General features: G+C 40.3%; 1 protein-coding gene across 2 annotated transcripts in view; it reads right to left on the reverse strand.

Annotated features, from left to right (window-relative positions):
* LOC130072924 (NACHT and WD repeat domain-containing protein 2-like) overlaps positions 1-24348 on the reverse strand; it is a 57116-nt gene that overhangs the window by 31768 nt on the left and 1000 nt on the right. Inside the window, exons 1-3 of one of the 2 annotated variants that reach the window (XM_056238248.1) lie at positions 23896-24250; positions 21562-21733; positions 6119-6207 (exon numbers count right to left, since the gene is read on the reverse strand). In XM_056238248.1, the coding sequence (XP_056094223.1) occupies positions 6119-6207; positions 21562-21733; positions 23896-23910 (276 nt within the window). In that variant the 5' untranslated portion in view covers positions 23911-24250. Of the gene's footprint in view, positions 1-6118; positions 6208-21561; positions 21734-23895; positions 24251-24348 lie in introns of those variants that run through there. The other variant, XM_056238249.1, reaches the window with a different exon arrangement.

Consider the following 24348-nt stretch of genomic DNA (forward strand, 5'->3'; position numbering starts at 1 on the left):
CCTTCATCCGTGAGTAGTGGTTCGGTTGGCGTGGGAAGCTCAAGATATGCTCTCTTATACCCTCTCTCACTGCAGGATGAATGCTATGAGGCCTAAAAAATAAACACCACAACTCATGAACAAGGGAAATATTATAAACTATGCTGGTCTGTTTTGCACAATTGCATTGTTTCTGTGACCATAAATGTATAATTATAAACATTCCTCTAAACTATAGGATTTTGTTTTTCACATACAGTCATTAAAGGGATACTTCAAGATTTAGCATTAAGCTTTGTATCATTAGAAAACCGAATTCTTTTTAGTATTTTCGAATTACAATGCTTTTCTCCCTCATATCCCCCTGAGATGAGAGATTTATGTATTTTTTGTCTGGGAAAAATCCTCCGATGACGCAAAAATTGTCATTGTTTACATGCACATCTTTTGTTTCAATCTAACTGAATTTATTCCGATTTGTGAATCTGAATGTAGTGTTTACATGGATGCTAAACATGTGATTGATTGATGTGTGCATTTTAGCATTGCAATCTGGGAGTTGTTGTCTTTCATCCCCATAAATCAAAAATACATTTTCTGGCTTTTAGAAGGCTCCATTCAAAAATAATTTCACATTTCTACTACATAAATGACCCATTTTAAATACACATTAATCTTTCCAGAGCTGAAGTATCCCTTTAAGATCCACATGTTGTAATGATACAAAGAATAATCATACATTACATTTGCATAGCACTTTATCTCTGATATCGATTTCAAAGTGCAAAAATATGTTTCCTGACTGGGCAACAACAGTGAGCTGAATCCTAACCATTACGGTATGTGCACACTGGCGTTATAGGGTGGCAAGGCACCCAACGCTCTATAATGCCAGCGTCCAGTGCACCATTAGACCAGGGAATGTTGTAGGTGTGACAATGGTGCAGCTTTAAAAACTAACAGGACGAGAGCATGAGGTCCTTCAAGATTTGTTTTTTTTTACTTACCTGTTCTTATGTTTTCCTCTGAAGTCCTCTAATGGAGACCTGACTTTAGCTACCTGCTCTGTTCCCTCAGACTGACTGCCTAACTTTTCTTGAATAACCTTTTCAAAGATAAGTAACTTTAAATAAATATGTTATGGACAATGTATCTAATTAAAATCATGCATGTAATAAAAAGTTAACAAACGGAAAAGGCTAGGCTATATAAAACTTGCCTGTAGGCGACTGTTGGTCAGTTGAAAGACTGACATAAATGTGAGTTTACAAACAGCAAGTCTTTGGCCTCCTTGTTGCACATGGTACTTGAAGGTGTACTTCCTCTTAGTAATCTCAGTGTCAGGCCCACGTGGTCGTCTGCGACTCACCTTGTGCTAGAAGTAAAAAGACATGAAGTAAAAAGACATTTACCATAGCGTAGCAGGCTAGCCGTATTGTAGAGCTGTCAGGTTAAGGTCATTAAGTACGTGAGTAGGCTTTGGTTAGGAGAATGAATAAGCATTTTAGGGCACCAAAGCGCTGTGGTCTGACTGTAATGCACTTGGTGGCCTACTTGATGCTGATCATCCTTCATCCATCCTCACAAAATTTAACATTTACAGTGATCAGGCACATGTGCAGTCTTAGTGAATTGAAGGCATACAGTAGTATTCAATTCACTGGTTATTTCATGGGCCTACATTGTGATGCATTGCATACTGTTGACATGATATGGTCATGAATTGCTTAAGTTAGCCTACCTGCTCCAAACCAGAGAGAATGATAGCCTGCTGCCTCTCATAAGAGACAGCATAAAACTCTGTGAAGAGCTGGAGTTTTCTTTGTTCTGTTAGGCTTGAACACTGCCTGGGATACGTCTCCTTGCACACCTTGCCCTTAACAAAAACAAAGTCACATTAGAGTTTTTTTTGTTACATATAGCTATAGAACACTAGAGCTATTAGCAGCTATTAAGGTTACTACCTATAATATATAACGTAACAGCTTACACAATCAATGCATTTTTTTATTATTACCTTTTATTTATTAAAAAATGAGTAACAAACAAATATAGCATACAATATCACAAAACAAAGTGTTGCATAAATGGTAACATGGGATCCAAAAAGTATATCAAAATATTTTAAACACGTCAATGACTTTTTTATTTCAGAGACATAAAGCAATCAAAGTCTAATTTTCTCAGCTTTCATTTCGACCCATTCATGACTTGATTCGCTAAACAGTCAGAGCTGTATGAACATTAGTAACGTTAGACGCCCAGTAATATGCCCCCTGACTGTAACCAGCTACGTTACAAAGTAACTGGCTAGCCAGACATCAAACGCAGCTATAATGTTTCGATTCATTTATCCTCGGTTATAAGGAGTAGTAGCCTACAGCATTAATTTCGACCCATTCATGAATTGATCCGTTAAACAGAGTGAGCTATATGAATGAACTGTAGTAACGTTAGACGACGCGCAGGAGCCTACACGCCCCTCTGACTGTAACAGTAGCTGCTAAGTTAGATACTTTGTATACGGTTCTTTCACTCACCTCTTTCGGTGGACTTTTTCCTCGTTTTTGCTCTCCTCTCCGGTTCACATATGGTTTCCCAGCATCCCTCAAAGACTTCCTTGCTCTGTCCTTCCATTCATTCATGTTCGCTCTCCTTTTTTTGCCGAGGTTTTGCCGTTTAATGTCCGCAGCGGACATGAAAGCAACCGGCGTCTCCATTTTTCGTTAGTGGACATAAACGGTTTTTCCGCGAGAGACTATTTTAAAATTTAAAATACAGAGTTTTGGTCGCGCGAACACACCCCCAAAGTGATTCTGTATACAAAGTGGCACACATACATTCAAGTCACATGGTTATCTCAATTTTTGTTTTTTTGGACTTATACGGTTGTTCGTCGCATGAACACAATTACATTACACAACACATTTCAGTTTTTGTATAATATAACTACTATATAATACTTAACAAATCTGTAATTGTGGGATCCTAAAGTGGTTGTGAGTTCCTCAGGCAGAAACATATTCACCTGTGTGATGGACTGTTGATGTGTTGTTTTGATGTGTTGAAGTGTTGTTTTGGATGTTATGATCAGTGATGGATGAAGCAATGATGAGTTTTGGATGTTAAACAGTGTGATACATTGATTTTACTTGGACCTAAAGCATATTTTGTCTGTAATTCATGGCTTTCAATAGAAATTAGTGGAATTTTGCCATACAAATCTTTAAAGGCCGTTTTCTCAAAATGAGTTTTTTCTCACACTCCTAGTGACGATTTTCCACTTCAGTAGCACCTACATACACCAAACTTTACAGTCCTATTCCTAACTATATTCTGAAGGTTTGTTCAGAGGGATTTGTTGATATATCATTTTTGGCCTGATTTGTATGACATTTTATGCCTAAAAATAGGGCGGAAATCAATTTTTTAAGACTATTGGCAGTATTTTCTGATTTACAGGGTAACAAAAGGAGATATTCATAATCCCCTCTGAAAATGTCTTTTTATTGAATATATCAACAAAATGCAAAAATAATTTTGAACCTTGTTTTTTTCATCTTCAAAAAACGTCACTTCAAAATATAGGCAAATTAGCGCATATTTAATTAGATATAGCCTGATTAGCATATTGAAACAAAAAATTACAAAAAACTTGCAATACATTTTTTTCTCCAATTCATGTGAGTAATCAACTGGTAAAGTTTCATGGTGATATCTGTAAGTTAAAATTTTTAGCCTATTCACCTGTAGTGTCTCGCCTTAAGTCTATGTAAACAGATGGGAATTTTCAAATATCTGCAGTGAAAATGCAGCCTAAAATAACTGCTGCTGTCTATAATAATTACATGAACTAATTAATAACTAGTTAATAACTAGATAATAACATTAACTAAACCATATTGACAAGAAAAAGAGAAAACCCTCACTGCCCTTGACGGATAACTTTAGATTTAATAAGCCATTTAGAACTGAGCATGTTAGACTAAAGAAATTCACAATAAAGCTATTTTACCTGCAATACAGTAGTTCATTTTCAATTCTGAAGCGGTGATAATCTATTATTTTGAGAATAAGACAATGCTAATAATTTAATTAGTTTTACTTCTGATTACTTTCTTATCAATTTGTGTATGTTTACTTGAAAACTTGCTATTGTTAAATGCTGCTGTTAGGTAGGCTACTTAGGGGGAAAAACAAGCATTGTTTACCTCATTTGTGTCTTTGTAATATTGCTTGTAATTTGTTTCATTGTTCTTTATTTTATTACTGATTGTCTTGAATAACTGTTGTATTGAATAACTATGTTTACTGGACTTTTGGAAGGTTTAATGTTCCACTTGGTAACATCTGGTCACATCTCTGCTCACATGTGTTCAATAACATTAAAGGGTTAGTTCACCCAAAACTGAAAATTCTGTCAGTAATTCCTCACCCTCACCCTCACCCTCGACATTTCACGTAGTGGAACTGCACAAAGCTTCTGTGTTGTACGTCACACGTAGGCTCACTATTGGCCGACGCTGGTCATGTGTGTGATGCGTGTGACGTACAACACAGAAGCGTTAGTTCCACTATGTGAAATGTCGAGGCCCACAGGGAAGGAAATGAATAGTTGAATAAAGTCGTTATTTTTGTTTGTTTGTTGCGCACAAAAAGTATTCTTGTCGCTTGATAAACTTAAGATTGAGCCACTGTAGTCACTCGGACTATTTTAACGATGTCTTTCATAACTTTTGGGTCGGCCAGTTTCGATCCCTTAAGAAGCCTATGGAGGAGTGATCCAGCTCTCAGATTTAATCAAAAATATCTTAATTTGTGTTCCGAAGATGAACGAAAGTCTTACGGGGTTGGAACAACATGAGGGTGAGTAATTACTGACAGAATTTTCATTTTTGTGTGAACTAACCCTTTAACTTTTCTGGTGGTTATGGTACTGAAATTGGAATAGAGACTTTTTTGGTACTGTGACTAAAACGATCTCAAAAAAGCGAGAGATCACGTGAGATCTCTTGAAAGTGAATGGGGTCATGTAATTTTGATGTGTTGCTTGCAGCATGAACGGGGCTTAAGGATGCATGTTATTGATCTTATTGTGAACAACTCATTCGTGCATTTTTTCATTTTATTTAGCTACCTCATTATTTTTTATCAAAATGTTTAAACTCTTCTGGTGAAACGTCAGAGTTCTCTCTTGACTTGAACTTGCCCTTAATTGCAATTTACTGCAAGCTCACATTTTGTCTCCTTCAAATCAACAATACATTTTTTTTTCTTTTTCGATAATCCATTTCATTCAGACGTATGTCACAATACGAAAGAAGATCTATCGCTACTTCCATTTCATCACTACTAATTTAATGACAGTGTTAAATGTCAGGCCAATTTAAAAAATAATATCCTTTTTCATACTGTACAGCATGATTGTTCACTAAAGGGTTCCTTGTAGTTTCTGCAAAGAAATATTGTGACAATACACATTTTATCATTAAAGCAATTTAAATTCAGACGAAATATTACAGAAATTAAACAAACTACAATTTTTTTTTTTAAAAATCTACAAAAGAGTTTTTCTTACAATTTCAAAGAAAACGAAGGATTATCACAATTTTCAATGTCACTACCTCTAAATGTCACTAACCATCAATGTCAGCTACATCTAAAAAATCACAGAATAGATTTGAATTTAACAAGGCATAGTCTTATACATAAAGATCTGTTACTTGAGGGGGTCCCACACCAATGTAGCCTCAGTTAAATCTCAGCACGCTGTCTGCGCCAATGGCCTCTTCTAGGACAAGCATTTGTTTATCAAATTGCATGATGAAAATCTCCCCACTGCTCCATTCTCTATGACAACAAACATTTGCATTGTAAATATAACTCCAGAGGAGAGAAGGGGAAGAGAGAGATGGATTTCGGGCCATGCTCCTGTCCTGAGGGCGAATATAAGAGAGACATGCTTTCGCCTTACATGAGAATATCAGTGTTGAGATCACATAATAGTCCCTGAGAAACTTTATCTTTCCAGCCCACAGAGCAAAATAAAAAAAGGTAGAAGGTTAGGAAAGAAAAAAGAGAAAGAAATCTGTTTGTCTTGAGCTTAATGGTTGCTGTAGAGTATTTACGGCTGTATTACCTGAAATTCAATGCCATAGTTCTCCCTGCAGAAGTCTCGTAGTTTGGGATAGACATGTTCTTTCAGAGCATTTCTCTCTGCTTCTGTATCTGTGACAACAAACAAAACACAAACAAACATGAATATTCAGAAAGGGAAAACAATCATCTGTAAATATTCATACATCTTTGTTTGTAAGTCTTAGGGCCAGATTTACTAAGAGCTTGCGCCAGCGCAAACCCTCTTTTGGCGTTAAAAAACTACTGTCAGGATTTACTAAAGACACGCAGTGAAAAATTGGCGCTGAAAAGACGTGGACGGTTGTTTTTGCGGCTAACCTTATTGCATATGCATTTGTAGGAGTTTCCCTTTCAGGTGCAAAATGTATGGGAGGAGAGTATTTAAATGAATCACGCAAGGTGATTTACTAATGTTTGCGCTCGTCAATGTACTGGTGTTTGCGCCATTATTTACCACCCCAAAAAAGCCCGTCTTAAACCAGACGCTACCTGGTAGATTGCGTTGGTCATTATGGAAATGATCTGACTGCGTCTTTGTCCTTTAATTTGCGTGTCGTCAGTAGATCACGTGCAGAACTTTTCACTCCCATCTGCGCTGTTTTGGAATTGCGCTCTCACACTAATTTGCCCTGTTTAGTAAATCTGCGCCTTAGTCTGTATATGGATTTATTCAGACTTCTAAAAAAGGTGCATTTACAAAAATGTGTGTCAGTAACAAGGTGATGGTGATTAAAGGTACAATATGTAAGAATTTTGTAATAAAATATCCAAAAATCACTTGCACAGTGTGATATATTTCCTGCAGTTGTGTACTTACAATATCCCAAAAGTCTCCAAAGATTTTTTATTTCAGAGAAATTCCGATTTTAAATAAATGGCCATCCCGGAAATAAATGTCACCTGTCAATGACGCAATATACGCGCTATCCTCGATTTCCGTTCATACTGGCATAGCCATGACGTAACCATGGCGACAGACGTGGACAACTGCGTAGTGCGTAAGGATTAGCGGCACGCAGTTCTTGTTACTTTCAAACAAAGTGAGGATCAATATCAGCGTGGCATTTTTGAGATGCCGAGAGCTCCACGTCCGCGACTAACTTGGACTTGACAGCTTTATTAGACAGGTGAGCAAATGTACATAGTAAAACAAATCAATGTTATATAACGTTAGCTCAACATGATGAAATGTTTGAATATGGTCAGTATGTTATTCTAATGTTGATCTACTGCTAGTTTCGTATAGCAAATGAACTAACCCATAGTATCACATTATAACTTTCAACACACATTTAAATGCCGTTTAGTGTGATAGTTTAACGTTAGACCAAGTGAAGCAGCGCTGCGTTACCTCACAAGTTTAATTCGTCTAATAAACTGACCTGTGTGAGTAATCCAGCACTTGCGGGTAGTTTGGTAGAATTAAATGTCCTTATTCCTTTATATCCGTGGGACTCACGTGTGATATCTGTCTCTTTAGCAATCACGACCTGTTTCATACCACTGTGATGTTAAAAAACATGAATGTTTGCACTCATCCATAAACATTATTAGATCCATTAGCTTGACAGCAAGTCCCATCATTCAGCTCATCACTGCGTCATCAACCTACGCCTTGTTATTGTTGGAAACTGCGCCCTCTTGTGGTGAAAAAATCTTACATATTGTGCCTTTAAATCAGTTTCATTTCATATATTTTTATTTTTTATTATTTACATACTATTATAGTAAGTTTTAATATTTTGATTAGCTTTTATTTTTTTATTTGAATATATATTTTAAATTTTATATATATTATATTTGGTTTCATTCTTTTAGTAATTTTGTTATGTACTTTTGTGATTTTTTAGCCTCTGTTTTTTTATGACTTTTTTTTTCAATTTTAGTTTTAGTTATTTTAGTACTTCAACTTAATCTATTTTTTCATTAGTTGCCAAAGCAACATTTCTAATTTTCGTTTAATTTTAATTTTTTACTTTTCATCTAATATTTATATTTTATTTCAGCCTTTTTTTTAAATTAATTTTTTTAATTATTATTTTTTTTAATTAATTTTTTTATTTTTTAAAATAGTTATAGCTTAATTTTTAGTTAACAATAACAACCCTGTTAATGAATGATTACTGTAGTCATGTACCGTGGTATTTCCATAGTACTTCAAACAATTCTATGGTGTTTCTGTCCAAAATACCACTGTAGTTCTTTCCCTCTCAGATACTTTCCATCATATGCATGAATGCTTATGAGCAAATCACATACAAACACTTCCAAACATCTCTCTTTTAGTCCCTGTCTTTTGCTGTCACCTCAACACTCTGTTCTTTTCTCAGGGGATAGCTGCCAGCAAGGCTTGAAAACAGAGATTCCCCGGCTTACACTGTAGTCACTACTGTTCTCTGCTGCTAGTAGCAGAGTAAAAACAAACATGACGTCTGTGATCACATAGAAAATCTGGGATTCAAAACCTGGAAATAAACAGAAAGTTGCAGGATTTTGAAAATGGTTGTTTATGAAATATTTCTGTTCACGAGATGACATAAAACTAAGAAGTATTCAACTCAAATAAGTAAATTAGAGACATTGATCATGTGACTCTTGTCTTGGTTCAGATGGTCAATGTTCTTCTTCCGTTGAAGATCATCTCAAATCAAGCTGGAGAACCTGATGATCAGGTATGACAAACAAACTTGTGCACTTCATGCGGCCTGACTGTCACTAAAGCAAAATCACTAAATTATTCAATTATTAATTAATTTGTAGTGAAAAAAAGTGTTACATAATACAAATGCAAAATAGCAGCATTTCCACTAATGCCTTCAGAATCTTGCACACAGCAGCAGTGTATGTCGTTGAATATTACATGATGCCCTTTGTCACAGAAAGTCAGGGCAATATGAGACAATATGAGAGTTGACACATTGAGGATACTCAGCCTTACTGTATTTACTACTGTACACAGCTGCTAGTACCAAGGCAAAAATAAACAAACACTCCCAAACACCCCCAGTACCCTATATTCACAAACCAATTAAAGCTGCAATTACAAACCTTTGACACCTAAAATAGTCTCTCATACGAATATGAAATTTGCTTTGCTAAGACGACAGTCTGATTCCAAGGTCGCTTAATAGATGATGCTTACTTAGTCAAACATCTATTTTTGCATCTTCCTTTCCCTTTACACATCCTCTATGCCTTTCTTGGTCTGCTAAGCTTTGATTTACCTTGGAATGAGAACGAAAGGTAACTGAACTTGATTCTGAAGCATGGTTTTCTCTTCTACTTGTCAGTATCAGTTTGCTATTGTTTAGGCTCTCTGCTGATAGTTGATATTTCGACTGAGAACGGGAAAATCAGACTGGAGAGCTCTCTGTGGAAGATGAGGCCAATCATGTGCTCTGAAACCTCTGGCTACAGGCAGCCAACACAGCGTGTCACAGCTCACTACAGCAACTGTATCTGTGTCAGCCTAGTCAAGATTTTTGGTGGGTTCAACCGCTCGTGCGGCTTTCATGTTTTAAATCTTTTATAACGTTCCATTCAGTTCTTTTTTGGGCTGTCCTATAAAGTATCTAGTCTCAGCCTTTTACTTTTCTCTTGCACTATGTTTTTCTGTGCAATTTTGTTGTTCTTTTCCAGACTTTCTCAATGATAAATGCTGTGGAATAAACTTTCCATTCTTTATATCTTTCTATACTTTCATCTTCTCTTCACCCTGACAAAAACGATAACCTAACTATCCAAGCAAGCAAAGAACTTAAAAACATGTGGTCACATAAAAGATAAAAGGTGAATTATCTCTTGTTCACTTTCAAACCAAGCAGCTTTCTGTTCAACACGGTGAATTTACGTGACCAACTTGAACCTGTAAAATAAGCAAGGGGAAATCTTTCATCCTCACGTGAAATTCATGATTGAAATGATCGGATTTCGCTTACAATATTGGTCAAACAACAGTAAAAGTGACCGCACCATTAGACCTTTTATATAAACACAAACAAAACAACAGAGGAGTTTAAACCTGTAACATCACTGGGAAGCTTCTTTTTAAAAGGTTATGGTCTTCTACTGAAACGTTGAAATAATCTCCCCACATGTCACAAACCATCCCCAGAACAAAAGAAAATCTTTAGACCACATTAGTGTCCAGTTAGAAGACAAGACACGTATAGACTGGCAAAACACCAGGGAAAAGCACCTCGTAAGTAGATACTTTCATATAGTCATAAATGAATTAACGTGCCACGCACTGGGGAGCACTTTATACAGTGCATTTCCATAACAGATTGAAGCTTTCAAAGTGTATCCATCAGGAAATTGTGTCAAAGATATAGGTTTGAAATGTGCATAGACAGAAAGAAAAAGAAAGGAAGAAAAATAGAGAGACAGAGAGAAATTAAAAGAACCATCAGCTATATGAGCCGATGTACTGGCCTTCACATTTACATGTTGCATGTTTGAAGTGTCTGAAATGATTGAGAATCATATAGAAAGATATTAAAAAAGAGGAGAGAAAACTAGTGAGCTCATTCACTATGGGGGTGGGTGGTGCCGGTAAAGCTTGTATTGAACCAGATTGCATTGAATGGATAAAGAAAGGAAAGCGAGGAAAGAAGAAGGAGGGTGTCGTGAAAGGCTGTAAGAAATAAAAGACTTGAACAAGACTTATAATTTCTATAATAAAGCCTTGTAGCCCCAATCAAAGCCCGAAAGGCTGACTTTAAACATCTCAGATGTATAGAAGAATTCGATTTCTTTTTTTTTTAGCTCCCATGCATTTAAAATGAACTTTAAATTTAAAGTCTGTTCACACACAGAATTCATTTTTGTTGTTTTTCAATTGTTTTTCTGTCTAAACATATGCTAGATGCTAGATTTTTGACCATTATAACGTATCACATGGTTTTCTTTTTAGATCTTTTTTTCCCCTTTTCACTCGCTCTATGCCTTTCTTGGTCTGCTAAGCTTTAAATATCATTGGAAATCTGAGCTTCTTTGCCATTTTATATGCCTATTTCAACCCTTCTGAAGCATAGTTTTCTCTTCTACTTGTCTGTATCAGTTTGCTATTCTTTAGGCTCTCCACTGATAGTTAATATTGCAACAGAGAACAGAAATATCATGCTGGGGTTTTTTGTGTCTTTTCTGTGCGTTTTAGGTAACAGGTCAAAAAAATTCTAGATTTTTTGAAACGCAATAACGCATTCTGTGTCAATTTTTTTTTTTAATGTTTGGGTTAGCAAACTTTTGTCAAAAAGGAATAACTAATGTCACAAACCCCTACCCTCCAACCACCTGGCTCAATTCTGGCATGTATGCTAATGTGTCATGTGCCAATCATTTCTCAGTTAATAAAATCAGGTCCTGCAACATATTTCTTGTTGAATATTCTCGAATGTCCAGAGCCCTACACAGCCAAGATATTGTGGCTACAAATTAAAAATTTGTTCCCACAAGTTATACAAACCTACATTTTATAACTGAATGGTATGTATGGTCTAGCAAAAATAGATGTCACACCACATTACCATCAATGACATTTTTTTTATAGTCACTTAACGTTTTAAACGCCTTAATAGTTTATGAATATTGGTGTCATTTAGAATCTCAAGCAGCAAGCGTACATCTCAATGCTGTGTCTGTTCCTGTCTATAATCTGGGTTAAAGCCTTTGTTCAGTCCCTCCCATGGGGCTCTCACATGTGTCTCCGGCAGCACGGGCCCTGAACGGATGGTCGCATATAGATGAGCTCAGTATTGATACAGCTGTCTGATGCTGAAGCACAAGACTCTGAGGGATTAGGTGAGGTCGCAAGATGGAGGACGATGCAACGAGAATTGCTCCCCATCAAAGGCGCCTGACCGAGTGTGCTTAGCGACTGAGTGAAATCCCATCTGTGACTAAAACACGTTCCTTTTGGCAATCCATTAGCTTCATGGCATTAGCAAACTAATTACCAAAAGCTCAAAAGGCAAAATAAAATTATCTCAATATTCAGAGCACATAATTATCCACCATTATAAGCCATTTTAGTGTTTTTTGAATACAATGCTTATTAAATAATGCTGTATTAAAGGTGAAGAGTGTTAATCTTTTCAATGTTAAAATACTATCAAAGTTTAATATGCCGTTTAATAAAAGCATTGTAAAAACTGTCCGACAAGCCCAACACAGCAATCCTGACTCAACCAGGGATGTCTATCATGCTATCTCAATGGCAATTGCTCAGCTGGCATAGGTCTGCTATCTCTGCTCATGGGAGATGTTTTTGAGCCAATCACTTGAGCTTTAATTTAATGCCATGTGACTAATCAATTTGGAGCCTTTGAAAATGAAGTCATGGCAATGCTAAATGTCTCCAATAACCCTTATTACAGTTTTAAAAGTGCATTCAGTAGTTATTTTGCTAGTGCTAACATTGCTGTTATTTGTGTACTTCAAGTGGAGATAACACAATAGTGTAAGATACTGTACTGCCATCTACTGATGTGGATCAGTATGATTGTATCTGTCACGGTTTATGAATTCACTGTTTCCTTCTTGTCTCGTGTTTCTGTTGTTATCTGTGTGGGTGTGTGCCAGTGGGCGTTGCCACTTCATTCAGTTAATCAGCGCTCCAGCTGATCCTACTCTACTCACCAGCTGCAGCCCATTCACGCGCCTATTTAATCTCACTGCATTCTCATCTCTTTGTCAGATCGTTGTGTGATGTCCCTCGTGTGTGTTGGTCCTGGTCCTGTCGGCGTTTCAGTTCTTGTCCTGTTCCTGTCGTTGTTTACTGGATTTCCCCGGCATTGGATTACATCACCACTCACCACTCATCACTCATCACCTCACCATTCTTCAACCGGACGCCTGATCATCTTGTCCCTGCGTCACCAGTTATTCTGACCTTGAGAGTTCAATAAATAGAGTTACTTGCATCTTTGCTTCCGTGTCCTTGTACGTGATAGAACGATCTGACCTACAATGGAAGCAGCAAGCGATTCTACACCGATGGAGGACTTCGTTCACTCTAGCATCCAGCGCATGGACAATCAAGAGAAAAGCTTGAACGCAAGCTTTTCAAGCGCTGGTGACGCAGGTGTCCGAGCTCACCCAGCAAACACAACAGCTACGAGTTCCCACTGCGCCACCCACACCAGCCGTTCCTCACATCCCACCCGAAGATGCGCCCCAGTCAGAGCCCCGCCTACCAGTTCCGCAGACCTATGATGGTGAGCCCAATTTTTGTCGAGCATTTCTCACTCGTTGCTCAATGCACTTTTCTCTGCAGCCCCGAACTTTTCTTCATGAAGGAGCCAAAGTGGCATTTGTGCTCATCTTATTGACTGGGAGAGCGGCACTTTGGGGAACGGCGGTGTGGGAGAACCAAGATCCATGCTGCGCCTCGTTCCAGACACTCTCCGCGGAGATGAAAAGAGTTTTCGACAGAGCGGTCGCCGGGAGAGAGGCGGCTCGGATGCTCACGGAACTCAAACAGGATGAGAAGTCAGTATCAGATTACTCTATCGAGTTCAGAACCCTGGCGGCAGAGTGTCACTGGAACGAGGAGGCGCAGTGGGATATGTTCCTGCATGGGCTGGCTGACCGCGTTCAGAGGGAGATCTACGCCCTGGACCTACCCACCTCACTAAATGGACTCGTGGATCTGGCCCTCCGAGTGGACGCGAGACTGACCAGGGTTGAACGCAGAGCACTGCCTAGTCGGGGCTTGGGAGGAGCCGAGAGTCAGCGGTCCAGCGGCGGGGACGCGGTCAGCCCCGTCTACGATCACGAGCCCATGCAGGTCGGGCGAGCTCGGCTTTCCCGGGAGGAGAAGGAAAGGCGGAGATCCCAAGGACTCTGCCTTTACTGCGGAGCAGCAGGACACTTCGCTTACAAATGTCCAGTAAAAGGGCCAAGCCCGACAGTAAGTATGAGGCTACTGTCGGGTGGGATCTCCGCTGAGAAGACCTCATCTACATCTACGCTCCTCCCGGTAAGACTAAGATGGTCGGGCCACAGTCACAACTGTCAGGCACTGGTGGATTCTGGGGCAGAGGGTAACTTCATGGACCATTCATTTGCTCAAAAGTTCCATATTCCCCTCTTACCCCTCACCAGTAGGATAGCTGTTCATGCACTCAACGGTCAAGATCTTCCCACCATCTCTCTCATCACTGAACCAGTCACACTCATCACGTCAGGCAACCACGCTGAGACACTTTCATTTTACATACTGGACTCTCCACTCACACCTGTTGTTCTCGGACACCCCTGGCTCATCAAACACAACCCTAAGATTGACTGGCAGCAGAGATCAGTGTTGGAATGGAGTGGTGAATGTCATGAGTCCTGTCTTGTGTCTGCCTGTTCGTCTGTTTCTGTCTCTATGTTTCAGGAGAAGGCAGCGGATTTATCTAACGTGCCCGCGGAGTACCTAGGCCTGAAGGAGGTGTTCAGTAAGTCTCGTGCTGCTTCTCTCCCTCCGCATCGTCCCTATGACTGTGCTATAGATTTACTGTCAGGTAAGTCTCCGCCTAAAGGCAAGTTATATTCACTTTCTGTTCCAGAGAGGGAGGCTATGGAGAAATATATTTCTGATTCTCTAGCATCAGGGTTCATCCGCCCTTCCTCTTCTCCAGCGGGGGCGGGGTTCTTTTTCGTGGGGAAAAAGGACGGGTCTCTGCGACCTTGTATTGACTACCGAGGGTTGAACAGCATCACGGTAAAGAATACTTATCCTTTGCCGTTGATGTCTTCAGCTTTCGAGAGGTTGCAGGGAGCGTCTATCTTCACTAAATTGGATTTGCGTAACGCTTATCATTTGGTCCGCATTAGGAAGGGGGATGAATGGAAGACTGCTTTTAACACCCCGAGGGGGCACTTTGAATACTTGGTCATGCCTTTCGGGCTGTCCAACTCCCCAGCAGTCTTCCAGGCACTCGTCAACGACGTGCTGCGAGATATGGTTGACCAGTTCATATATGTTTACCTGGATGACATATTGATATTTTCATCTTCTCTCCAGGAACACGTTCAGCACGTCCGACGAGTGCTTCAGAGGTTGCTAGAGAATGGGCTTTTTGTCAAGGCGGAGAAATGCGTTTTTCATGCACAGTCTGTTCCGTTCCTAGGATACATTGTGTCGTCTGAGGGAATTCGCATGGATCCTGAGAAAGTTAAGGCTGTGGTGGATTGGCCAAGTCCAGATTCCCGTAAGGCCCTACAGAGGTTTCTGGGATTTGCCAATTTTTACCAGCGTTTTATTCGCAATTTCAGCCAACTAGCCACGCCTCTGACCGCTTTGACCTCCCCCAGAACTGCGTTCAGGTGGTCAGACGCTGCTGAGGCAGCGTTTGCCAAACTGAAGGACCGCTTTGTTTCGGCCCCCATCCTCATTACCCCTGATACATCACGTCAGTTCGTGGTGGAGGTCGACGCGTCAGAGGTGGGGGTAGGTGCAGTGATATCTCAGCGTTCTCCCACAGACGACAGGGTTCATCCATGCGCGTTTTTGTCTCATCGTTTATCCCCGGCCGAACGCAATTATGACATTGGTAACAGAGAGTTGTTGGCAGTCAAGTTAGCGCTGGAGGAATGGCGTCACTGGTTAGAAGGGTCGGGGGTACCTTTTATCGTCTGGACCGACCATAAGAATTTGGAATATATTAGAACCGCTAAAAGATTGAACTCCAGGCAGGCTCGGTGGGCACTTTTTTTCGGACGTTTTGATTTTACTCTCTCGTACCGCCCGGGTTCTAAGAACATCAAACCCGATTCTTTGTCACGCATTTTTGATCGTTCCGAACGCCCGTCTACTCCCGAGTGTATTTTGCCTGAGACTCTAGTTGTCTCCACTCTTGTGTGGGAGGTCGAATCGAGGGTCATAACGGCCTTAGAAGGGGTAACGCCTCCGCCCGGGTGCCCGCCGAATCGTTTATTTGTGCCGGAGGGATTACGGTCTGACGTCATTCAGTGGGGTCATTGTTCCAACGTGGCTTGTCATCCAGGAGTTAACCGCACTAGTTTTTTAGTCAAGCAACGGTTCTGGTGGCCACTTATGGCTCGTGACATTCACAGTTTTGTTTTGGCTTGCTCGGTTTGTGCCACTGGTAAGACCTCCAATCGACCCCCAGATGGGTTACTTCAACCGCTGCCTGTCCCTTCGAGACCCTGGTCCCATATCGCTCTAGATTTTATTACCGCCCTCCCACCCTCCCAGGGTAACACAGTCGTTTTAACTGTGGTGGACCGGTTCTCGAAGGCGGCTCACTTTACCCAAATTAAGGCTTCCCTTACCCAAATTACCCTCAGCTAAGGAGACAGCGTTGACAGTCATAGATCACGTCTTTCGTATACATGGCCTCCCGACAGACGTGGTCTCCGACAGGGGACCCCAGTTTGTGTCCAAATTTTGGCGAGAGTTTTGTAGGTTACTGGGAGCGACTGTTAGTCTATCCTCAGGGTTCCACCCCCAGAGCAATGGTCAAACCGAGAGAGCCAACCAGGATTTGGAAAGGGTGTTGCGATGTTTGGTTTCCAAGAGTCCTTCCTCATTTAGCCAACAACTGTCCATGGTGGAGTACGCCCACAATACGTTACCAGTGTCATCCACGGGTCTGTCTCCGTTTGAGTGTAGTATAGGGTACCAGCCACCAATTTTTGCCAGTCTGGAATCCGAAGTCGCGGTCCCCTCCGCCCACGCCTTCGTCCAGAGGTGTCACCGCACTTGGACTAGAGCCCGTGAGACTCTACTCCAGGTGGGGGCACGCACCAAGGCTAAGGCCGATCGCCACCGGTCAAAGCCTCCCGTATACGTCGTTGGTCAAAAAGTGTGGCTTTCTACTAAGAACATTCCTCTTCGCTCCGTTTCTAATAAACTTGCTCCCAAATTCATTGGCCCGTTTACTGTCGCCAAAATCATTAGTCCGGTGGCAGTCCGCCTCAACTTGCCTCCAGTGTACAGGAGGATTCATTCCGTCTTTCATGTATCCAAGATTAAGCCCGTGTATTATTCTCGCATTAACCCGCCAGTCCCGGTTCCTCCCCCGCCGCGACTCGTAGAAGGGGAACCCACTTATTCGGTTAATCGTATTCTGGACTCTAGGCGGAGGGGACGCGGATTCCAGTACTTGGTGGACTGGGAAGGTTATGGTCCGGAGGAGAGAAGTTGGGTACCTGCTAGAGACATCCTGGATCACTCCCTTATTGATGATTACAATCGACAGGTAAGGGAGTCTGGGAACGCCAGGAGGCGTTCCTAGGAGGAGGGGTACTGTCACGGTTTATGAATTCACTGTTTCCTTCTTGTCTCGTGTTTCTGTTGTTATCTGTGTGGGTGTGTGCGAGTGGGCGTTGCCACTTCATTCAGTTAATCAGCGCTCCAGCTGATCCTACTCTACTCACCAGCTGCAGCCCATTCACGCGCCTATTTAATCTCACTGCATTCTCATCTCTTTGTCAGATCGTTGTGTGATGTCCCTCGTGTGTGTTGGTCCTGGTCCTGTCGGCGTTTCAGTTCTTGTCCTGTTCCTGTCGTTGTTTACTGGATTTCCCCGGCATTGGATTACATCACCACTCACCACTCATCACTCATCACCTCACCATTCTTCAACCGGACGCCTGATCATCTTGTCCCTGCGTCACCAGTTGTCTTGTTATTCTGACCTTGAGAGTTCAATAAATAGAGTTACTTGCATCTTTGCTTCCGTGTCCTTGTACGTGATAGTATCTGAGTTTTATGTAAATTAAACTGATACTAGTACATTTTAGAGAGCGGTTTACACAATAACTACCTTACCGAACAAACAAAAAATGGCAACTTGGGCAACACTACTCCCGTGCCAATGTTTATGCTTGTGTTTTGTCTTGAGACCTTTTCTGCTTCTTAGGCTGTACAAGTACTGATTTTCCCATTGTCTTGACTGGTAAAGGACGGTCCATTTTCTAATTTCAGCTCTTCGCATCACCAAACAACTCTACGCTACTAGCGTATCTACAGAGACTGCAGCAAATGAGCGTGAAACATTGCGTGAAAGTTGACGTTTGACAAGCATTGAGGGGGTGACCCACACTTTACATGTTTGAAACCCATTTTATGGAAAACTACAACAGTCTTTATCTAAAGTGACTGTACACCATTCAGAAGATTATTTCTTTATGCGTAAAACTTTTTAATAAAACGCAATTGCTGAAGCAACCATGCCCTTTTAGCTTGATTCTTTGAGCTCTTCTTTTGTAACTCATGTTTCACGGGATTCGTACCTGAGGTCTTCACATCAGAAGAACAATTCTGTACCAGCTGAGCAACCGAGCAAGCTTAATATGTCAGAAAAGCCAAACATATGGAGCTGGTCAAGTGATGCAAACTCCAGAGTATTCGTTGACAAATCATGCACAATGGTAAAAGGTGTTTTGAGGTCCTAATACAATATTTTGCAAGGAGCTGCGTGAAAATAAGTCTTTACAAATACATAATTTGCCCATAATCATAATTTTGTATGAAAAGGATAAAACGAGCTTGGTGTTTTACTGCCTGCAGTGTTCATTTCTTTTGGAAACTGCAGTGGTATGTATTGGTACAGGTACGTATTTTTGGTTTTGCGCAGCACTATATTTGTATTGGTACGTATTTTGCGTTTTTCCAATAAGCCTGTGTTGATTTAACCCATTTAGCCCAGCATTGAAAACAATCTAAATGCACCATAATAAATCACGATGGCTAACACCACTCATGCTGTTATAACACGGTGGCATTAAATTCAAGGTCCTTAAAGCAGAATAAAACTCCTGCATATACAACTCTAGTTGCCCTTGGTTACCCTACTAAGAGACAAACAACAACAACAATAAAAACGAGCACATAAATGTTATCACATTCATTTCCTCAAAGCCTCAATCTCAACCTCAGCAAGACTCCAGCAACTGCTGTCCTAACTGCCCCTAGTAGACCCCCTAAATCACAGAGCTGACTTATCCAATAGCTCTAACCAAATTGAAATCACTCCTCTCAAGTCAAGGGATGTATAAGAGTGAGAATAGTAAGACATAACAGTTGTTATGAGACTGTGTGCAAGGCCAACTCCCTTTTTGTAAAATATGTGATGTCTAAATTGCTCCCTCTAGTGCTTAAGGGGGAAGAGCATTGCACCAAAGCCCAGCTGGCTTGTTCAGCCACTCAAAGTGTCATTAACTCTCTACCTTGACATCACCTCTAAGTTGTGCATCTACAGGTTCAGTACATTAGATTCCACAGTCCACCTCACACTCTCTCAGTCAGCACACACACCGTCACCTCTGCCTCTCTCTAAACCATTTTCAAGCAGTTGACTTTCCAGGGCTTTTGACTGCTTTTGACCAGAACAAAATCTCTCTAATCTCCTATTTCAGTAGAAAATTGACTTCAGACTCACTCTATTTATAATATTCCAGTATAATACCAAGTTACACAGCATAAAGTGTGTTTTCAGCATGGTGTTTGAATGTGGAAACTATTTAATTTAAATGAAAGCCATTTAATTAATTAAATGAAAAATAAAACTGCACAAAATAACAACCATTTCAAGCAGGTTTTTCCGAAAAACTCCATCTGTCTGCTACTGGTCAAACAAACAAACATATTCCTGCCACAAACTCACACATTGGTTGAGCCAATGTTGCTGTATCAGCTGGTCAGGATACTCAAACAAACTGAACAGTGTTTTGACAGCACTACAGAGCCACAGTGTTTACACCCTTCAGGAAAATCAATCTACTGAATGAATGACTTATTTATCGTCTCTTCAAATTAAATTAGGGTATATGAGAAAGTATTTAACATGACACATTCCACCTTATAATTTAAAATAATTATAAAATAATTACAATAATATGTTTTTTTAAATAATAATGAATTAATTTGGTCACACTTTTTATATTAGTTGGCCTTAACCTGGATATACTGTGTAACTATGTTCTATATTCCCACATTTACCGCTAATGAGTTTGAGGTATGTTTAGGTTTAGGTTTAGAGTTATGGTTGGGGTTAAAGAGGTAAACATGTATTTACATAAGTATATTGTAACAAATGCCAAGTACACAGTAGTTATAATATTAATATTATAATATATATACTGGATACTATTATTTACCAGTAAATAATGGCCTGTTTTTTCATTATTATTATTATTATTTAGGAATAATGCATGTAACCACATCCATTTGCATCAGGAACGAGTGCATCTACAGGTAGAATATGACGAGGTCGCCTATGTTATAGCTTCGACTTAGAGGAGTCTTTATCGTGAATCCTTCAGCTTGAAAGGTCATCATTTTATTTAAGACGTCCTTGCGCCGATCTAATTTATTCACCGGTATCTTCCCTCCTTTCACTTCATCCTCACCTCTCTGTGCTCATTTCTGCATCCCTCTTTCTCTATCTCCCTCCTAACCCATTTTATACTTTCCCTTGGCTTGTTTACTCCTAGATTAGAAGTACTATTTTAAGGTCTCCCTGCAGCCCATATTTAAATCTATGACTGCATACTGTATGTGCCGCCTAGTTCCCCTGGCACTCATTAAATCTGAGGTCAATTCTAAGTAGCCCTGGGTTTAAGCCTTAAGATGTAAAAATGAGCAATCGATGGTGGAAATGATGACCGATTTCTCAGGATAGGAGCAAGAAATTCCCACTCCGTTAACCACTTTCACACAGCCACGAGCAAACTGAAGACTGAGAGCTCCCCTATATTAATATTAGAGAGTGTATGACTGTAAAGCAGCACCATATTTTGTGTCACGGTTGCTTGTCCAGTGTTTTTGTGGATTGTTGAAACCCATGTTCAGTGCTGAGACAGACGGCTCCACTAACTGCTGTCACTGCTGCTCTTGTCAAAGCACACGGGACAGCGGTCCTGCAGACATTAGCAATGACCATATCTCTGAGGATGGCAGCATGTGTTATGAAACGGCATGATGTGGAACTGTCATTGCCATCTGAATTCATTACTGTAAAATCTTTTTCATTAACACATTGGATGATAAAGCACGTCTTGCACATCGCTCGCGCATTAACAGGTGTCAGTCTGGTTGACAGAACAGTGTGTTTGTGCACTGCCGTCAGTATGGTCCTTGGGTTCAGGTGATTCTCAAGTTCTCATACACACATATTCATGCACCTATCATGAATAATCTAAACTATTTAAAAATGAAAGATATTTGATCTTAGGTATTCCAAAATGGTGCCTCGTCATCACATAGGCAAAACCTTCTGGAGAACCTTTAGGCCCAATTTTAAAGGTAAGTTCTCTGGGGAATTTGCAAAATTGAGAACTCTAAAGACCATAACCGGTTCCTCCAGTAAGCTCATTATTAGGAATGGATATTTGGTGCACCTTCAAATGACTTCTTTGAGTGTGGCACTATGAAGAACCCAAAGTATTTTTTTTTTCACATATACAGTGAGGGAAAAGGCTACTTACCATCAGGGTTGGCACAGATGAAGACCCGGACACTCCTGCCCGTGGGGACATGGAACGGTGGGAGTGCAAGGACGTTCCCACTAATGGCTGCCTTACGCAGAGCAGATTCACGGGGACAGGGCTGTCTGCTGCCCACTACGGACGGCCACATGGGTGGCGACTTCCAGCGAGGCTGCAGACAGAATTCAACAACTTTAGAAATCCAGGACTGGAATGGATGGATGGTTGTGTATGTACACACAATTTGGAGGAATCTCTTTAAGACTGAGGATGTGGTCAATTTAACAAAATTTAACAAGCAAAAGAAATGTCCACTATTGTCAATGGTGTAATGAATTATAAAGTACAGTTGCCACTTTCAACCCGAGCAAATTTCTGTTGTCATTGTGATGAATCTGAGTAACCAACTTGAACTAGTTACAAAATCAGTGTGGAGAAATCTTTGAGCCTCACATGAATTCCCTGATCGTGTGGATTCCTATTAAAATGAGTGGGTTTCGCCCACTCATTTTGCTGAACAGTGGTAACAGTCATCTGCTGAAAAGTGGTAAACATGACCACACCTTGACAATCAAGCACTAGTTTCTATATTCAGAAGCAGTTCCATTTGAATTTACAACGCAAAACTTGCAGAGACCAGTGTAGTCTGATTCCTGTAAAAATTACTCTTGATACAGTTCTTTTAAGTTTATCAAAAATATAAAGTATGGCCAGACTCCCAAAACAGTGTGTCTTATGAGCTGCTTTGTTTTAATTAATAAAAAATTACATTCACACAGTCAAGTGTTTGGGATTAACAAACATAACGGTTCTGACTGTATAAACAAATTACTGAAGGGTCTTTTTTTAATTATATTTTCGTAACCATAGTGACAGTGGCTGAATTCGGAACAGAATTCTAGATTTGACAGATGAACTGGCATCTAGATTGGATTCGTTTATTAAATGTTGAGTAAGATTTTCTATGGCTCGTAAGATTTTAGATGTTTTAATCTTTTAAATAATCCATGTTGTGCAAGATTGTCAAGCATACTCAAGGCTATATGGCAGAACTAGTAAGAGTCTATTTGACTAAAGAAAAGATGGTGGCGTCCATAACACGTAAATAGTTTAACAGTAAACAACCTTATTTAATAAATGAGTAAATACCCGTAAATTGTAGCCTAGTGAATGAAGTGACATGCAAGTTTGTCCTGTACGGTTCCGCACAAGTTTGCTTGAATGTCAGTTGTTAAAATTAAAGGGAGTCAGTTTGGTATTAAAATGAGGTTGTCACTGTGGTTAATCACCGAACGGATGTGTAAAAGTAAGAGTATTAGCATTCTCTTAACGACAACCTTATCTGTAGCTGTGTGAACGTGCACAAAACACATCGGTCAGTGTATGCGATTCTCGAACAAATAAGCCGGATTTACACCGAATTCTATGCTGTGACCCATCGAAATTATGTGACCGTAGTGGGCGTTGTAGTCAAAACGCTTGATAGCGTTCAATGTGCTCTTGTCTTTTCCAGCTCGTTTTTAGAACGCTGTCAAGTTGAAAGAAATTCCCCCAAATGAGGCTACTTCATTTATTTAAAGATGCACATTATGAGTTTTGTTAGCTGTATGCATTTGAATGAATGAATGCATGAATGAATGAAATGGTATTTGTATTTTACTTAGTTACTTGTATTTTACTTAAACTGTAGTTGGGCCAATTATTTGATAAAAGGAAAATTACAAGTCTGTGTAAACGTTCTTTGGAATTCCTATATTAGGCTACCTATATATTTATTATGGAAATGCAACATACTGATGAATGCAATTAAAAATTGGATTTTTCTTTATTAGCCTACTAAGAGTTGCTACTGAAACCGTTAAGGAAACTGAATCGTTAAAAGGATTCAGAATCGCATCCTGAATCGATTCCCATTTCTAATTAATTGTAAATTACTTATGCTTGAGCAATGCCTGCAATTGCCTTTGTAAGAAGGCACACTAGAGCATGTAGCCTACTTTCTCACTTTATAATGATTTTCAGTGTTAATGATGTAGCCAGAGAAAAAACGCGTAAACGCACCCGGTCACGAACTGCATCCGCACAAATGGAACGAACAATCGATAAATGTCCAGCAAACCACGAATCTTAATCCTTGTTTCTAAGAGTTGAAGATCGATTTGTCTTAGTCACGTTTCATGCCTTAACATTACACCTAAAACGCACCCAAAGACCATAAAGTTGCGCGTTAATCGTACAGTAAAGCCAATTCCAAACAAAATAAACTCAGCCGCGCTTCAACACACACAGATTGCAGGCAGCATGCTTGCACAGTAACACACTTGAAGTGCTTACGTTCATCCTCTTCATCCTGAAGCCGTGTCACACAATATCCGAGCAGGTATCCACGGAAATCAGCGGAGACGGCGATACAAACGCCCATTCAATATTTTTGACCGAAAATCAGTCCCAGGGGACCAGGAGAGTGACGGTCGCTGGCCAAACCCCGGCGGTCCGCATCCTCCTCGTGCCGTGTCTTATAAAGCTCCGCGCACAGCGTTTTCTGTCCGCAGTGCTTGAGGAAAACACAAGTGAGGTGACAGAGATGAGAGTAGAGGGATATTCCTCTCATCGCCAGCTGTCTCTTAATGCGCAGCGGCGAACAGGAGTACGAGAGGAGGAGGAGGAGCGCTGTGAATTCATTATCAATAAATGCTTCTCTTTCGCAGCGCGCTGGAAGTTTAAGTGAATTGAATTAAACGTAATTGATTGGACTGCATTGCTGCTCGCGCTCGGGGAAATGCTCAA

This window comes from Rhinichthys klamathensis, unplaced genomic scaffold, assembly GCF_029890125.1.
Source record: "Rhinichthys klamathensis goyatoka isolate OS25496 unplaced genomic scaffold, OSU_Roscu_1.1 h1tg000512l_1, whole genome shotgun sequence".
NCBI lineage: Eukaryota > Metazoa > Chordata > Actinopteri > Cypriniformes > Leuciscidae > Rhinichthys > Rhinichthys klamathensis.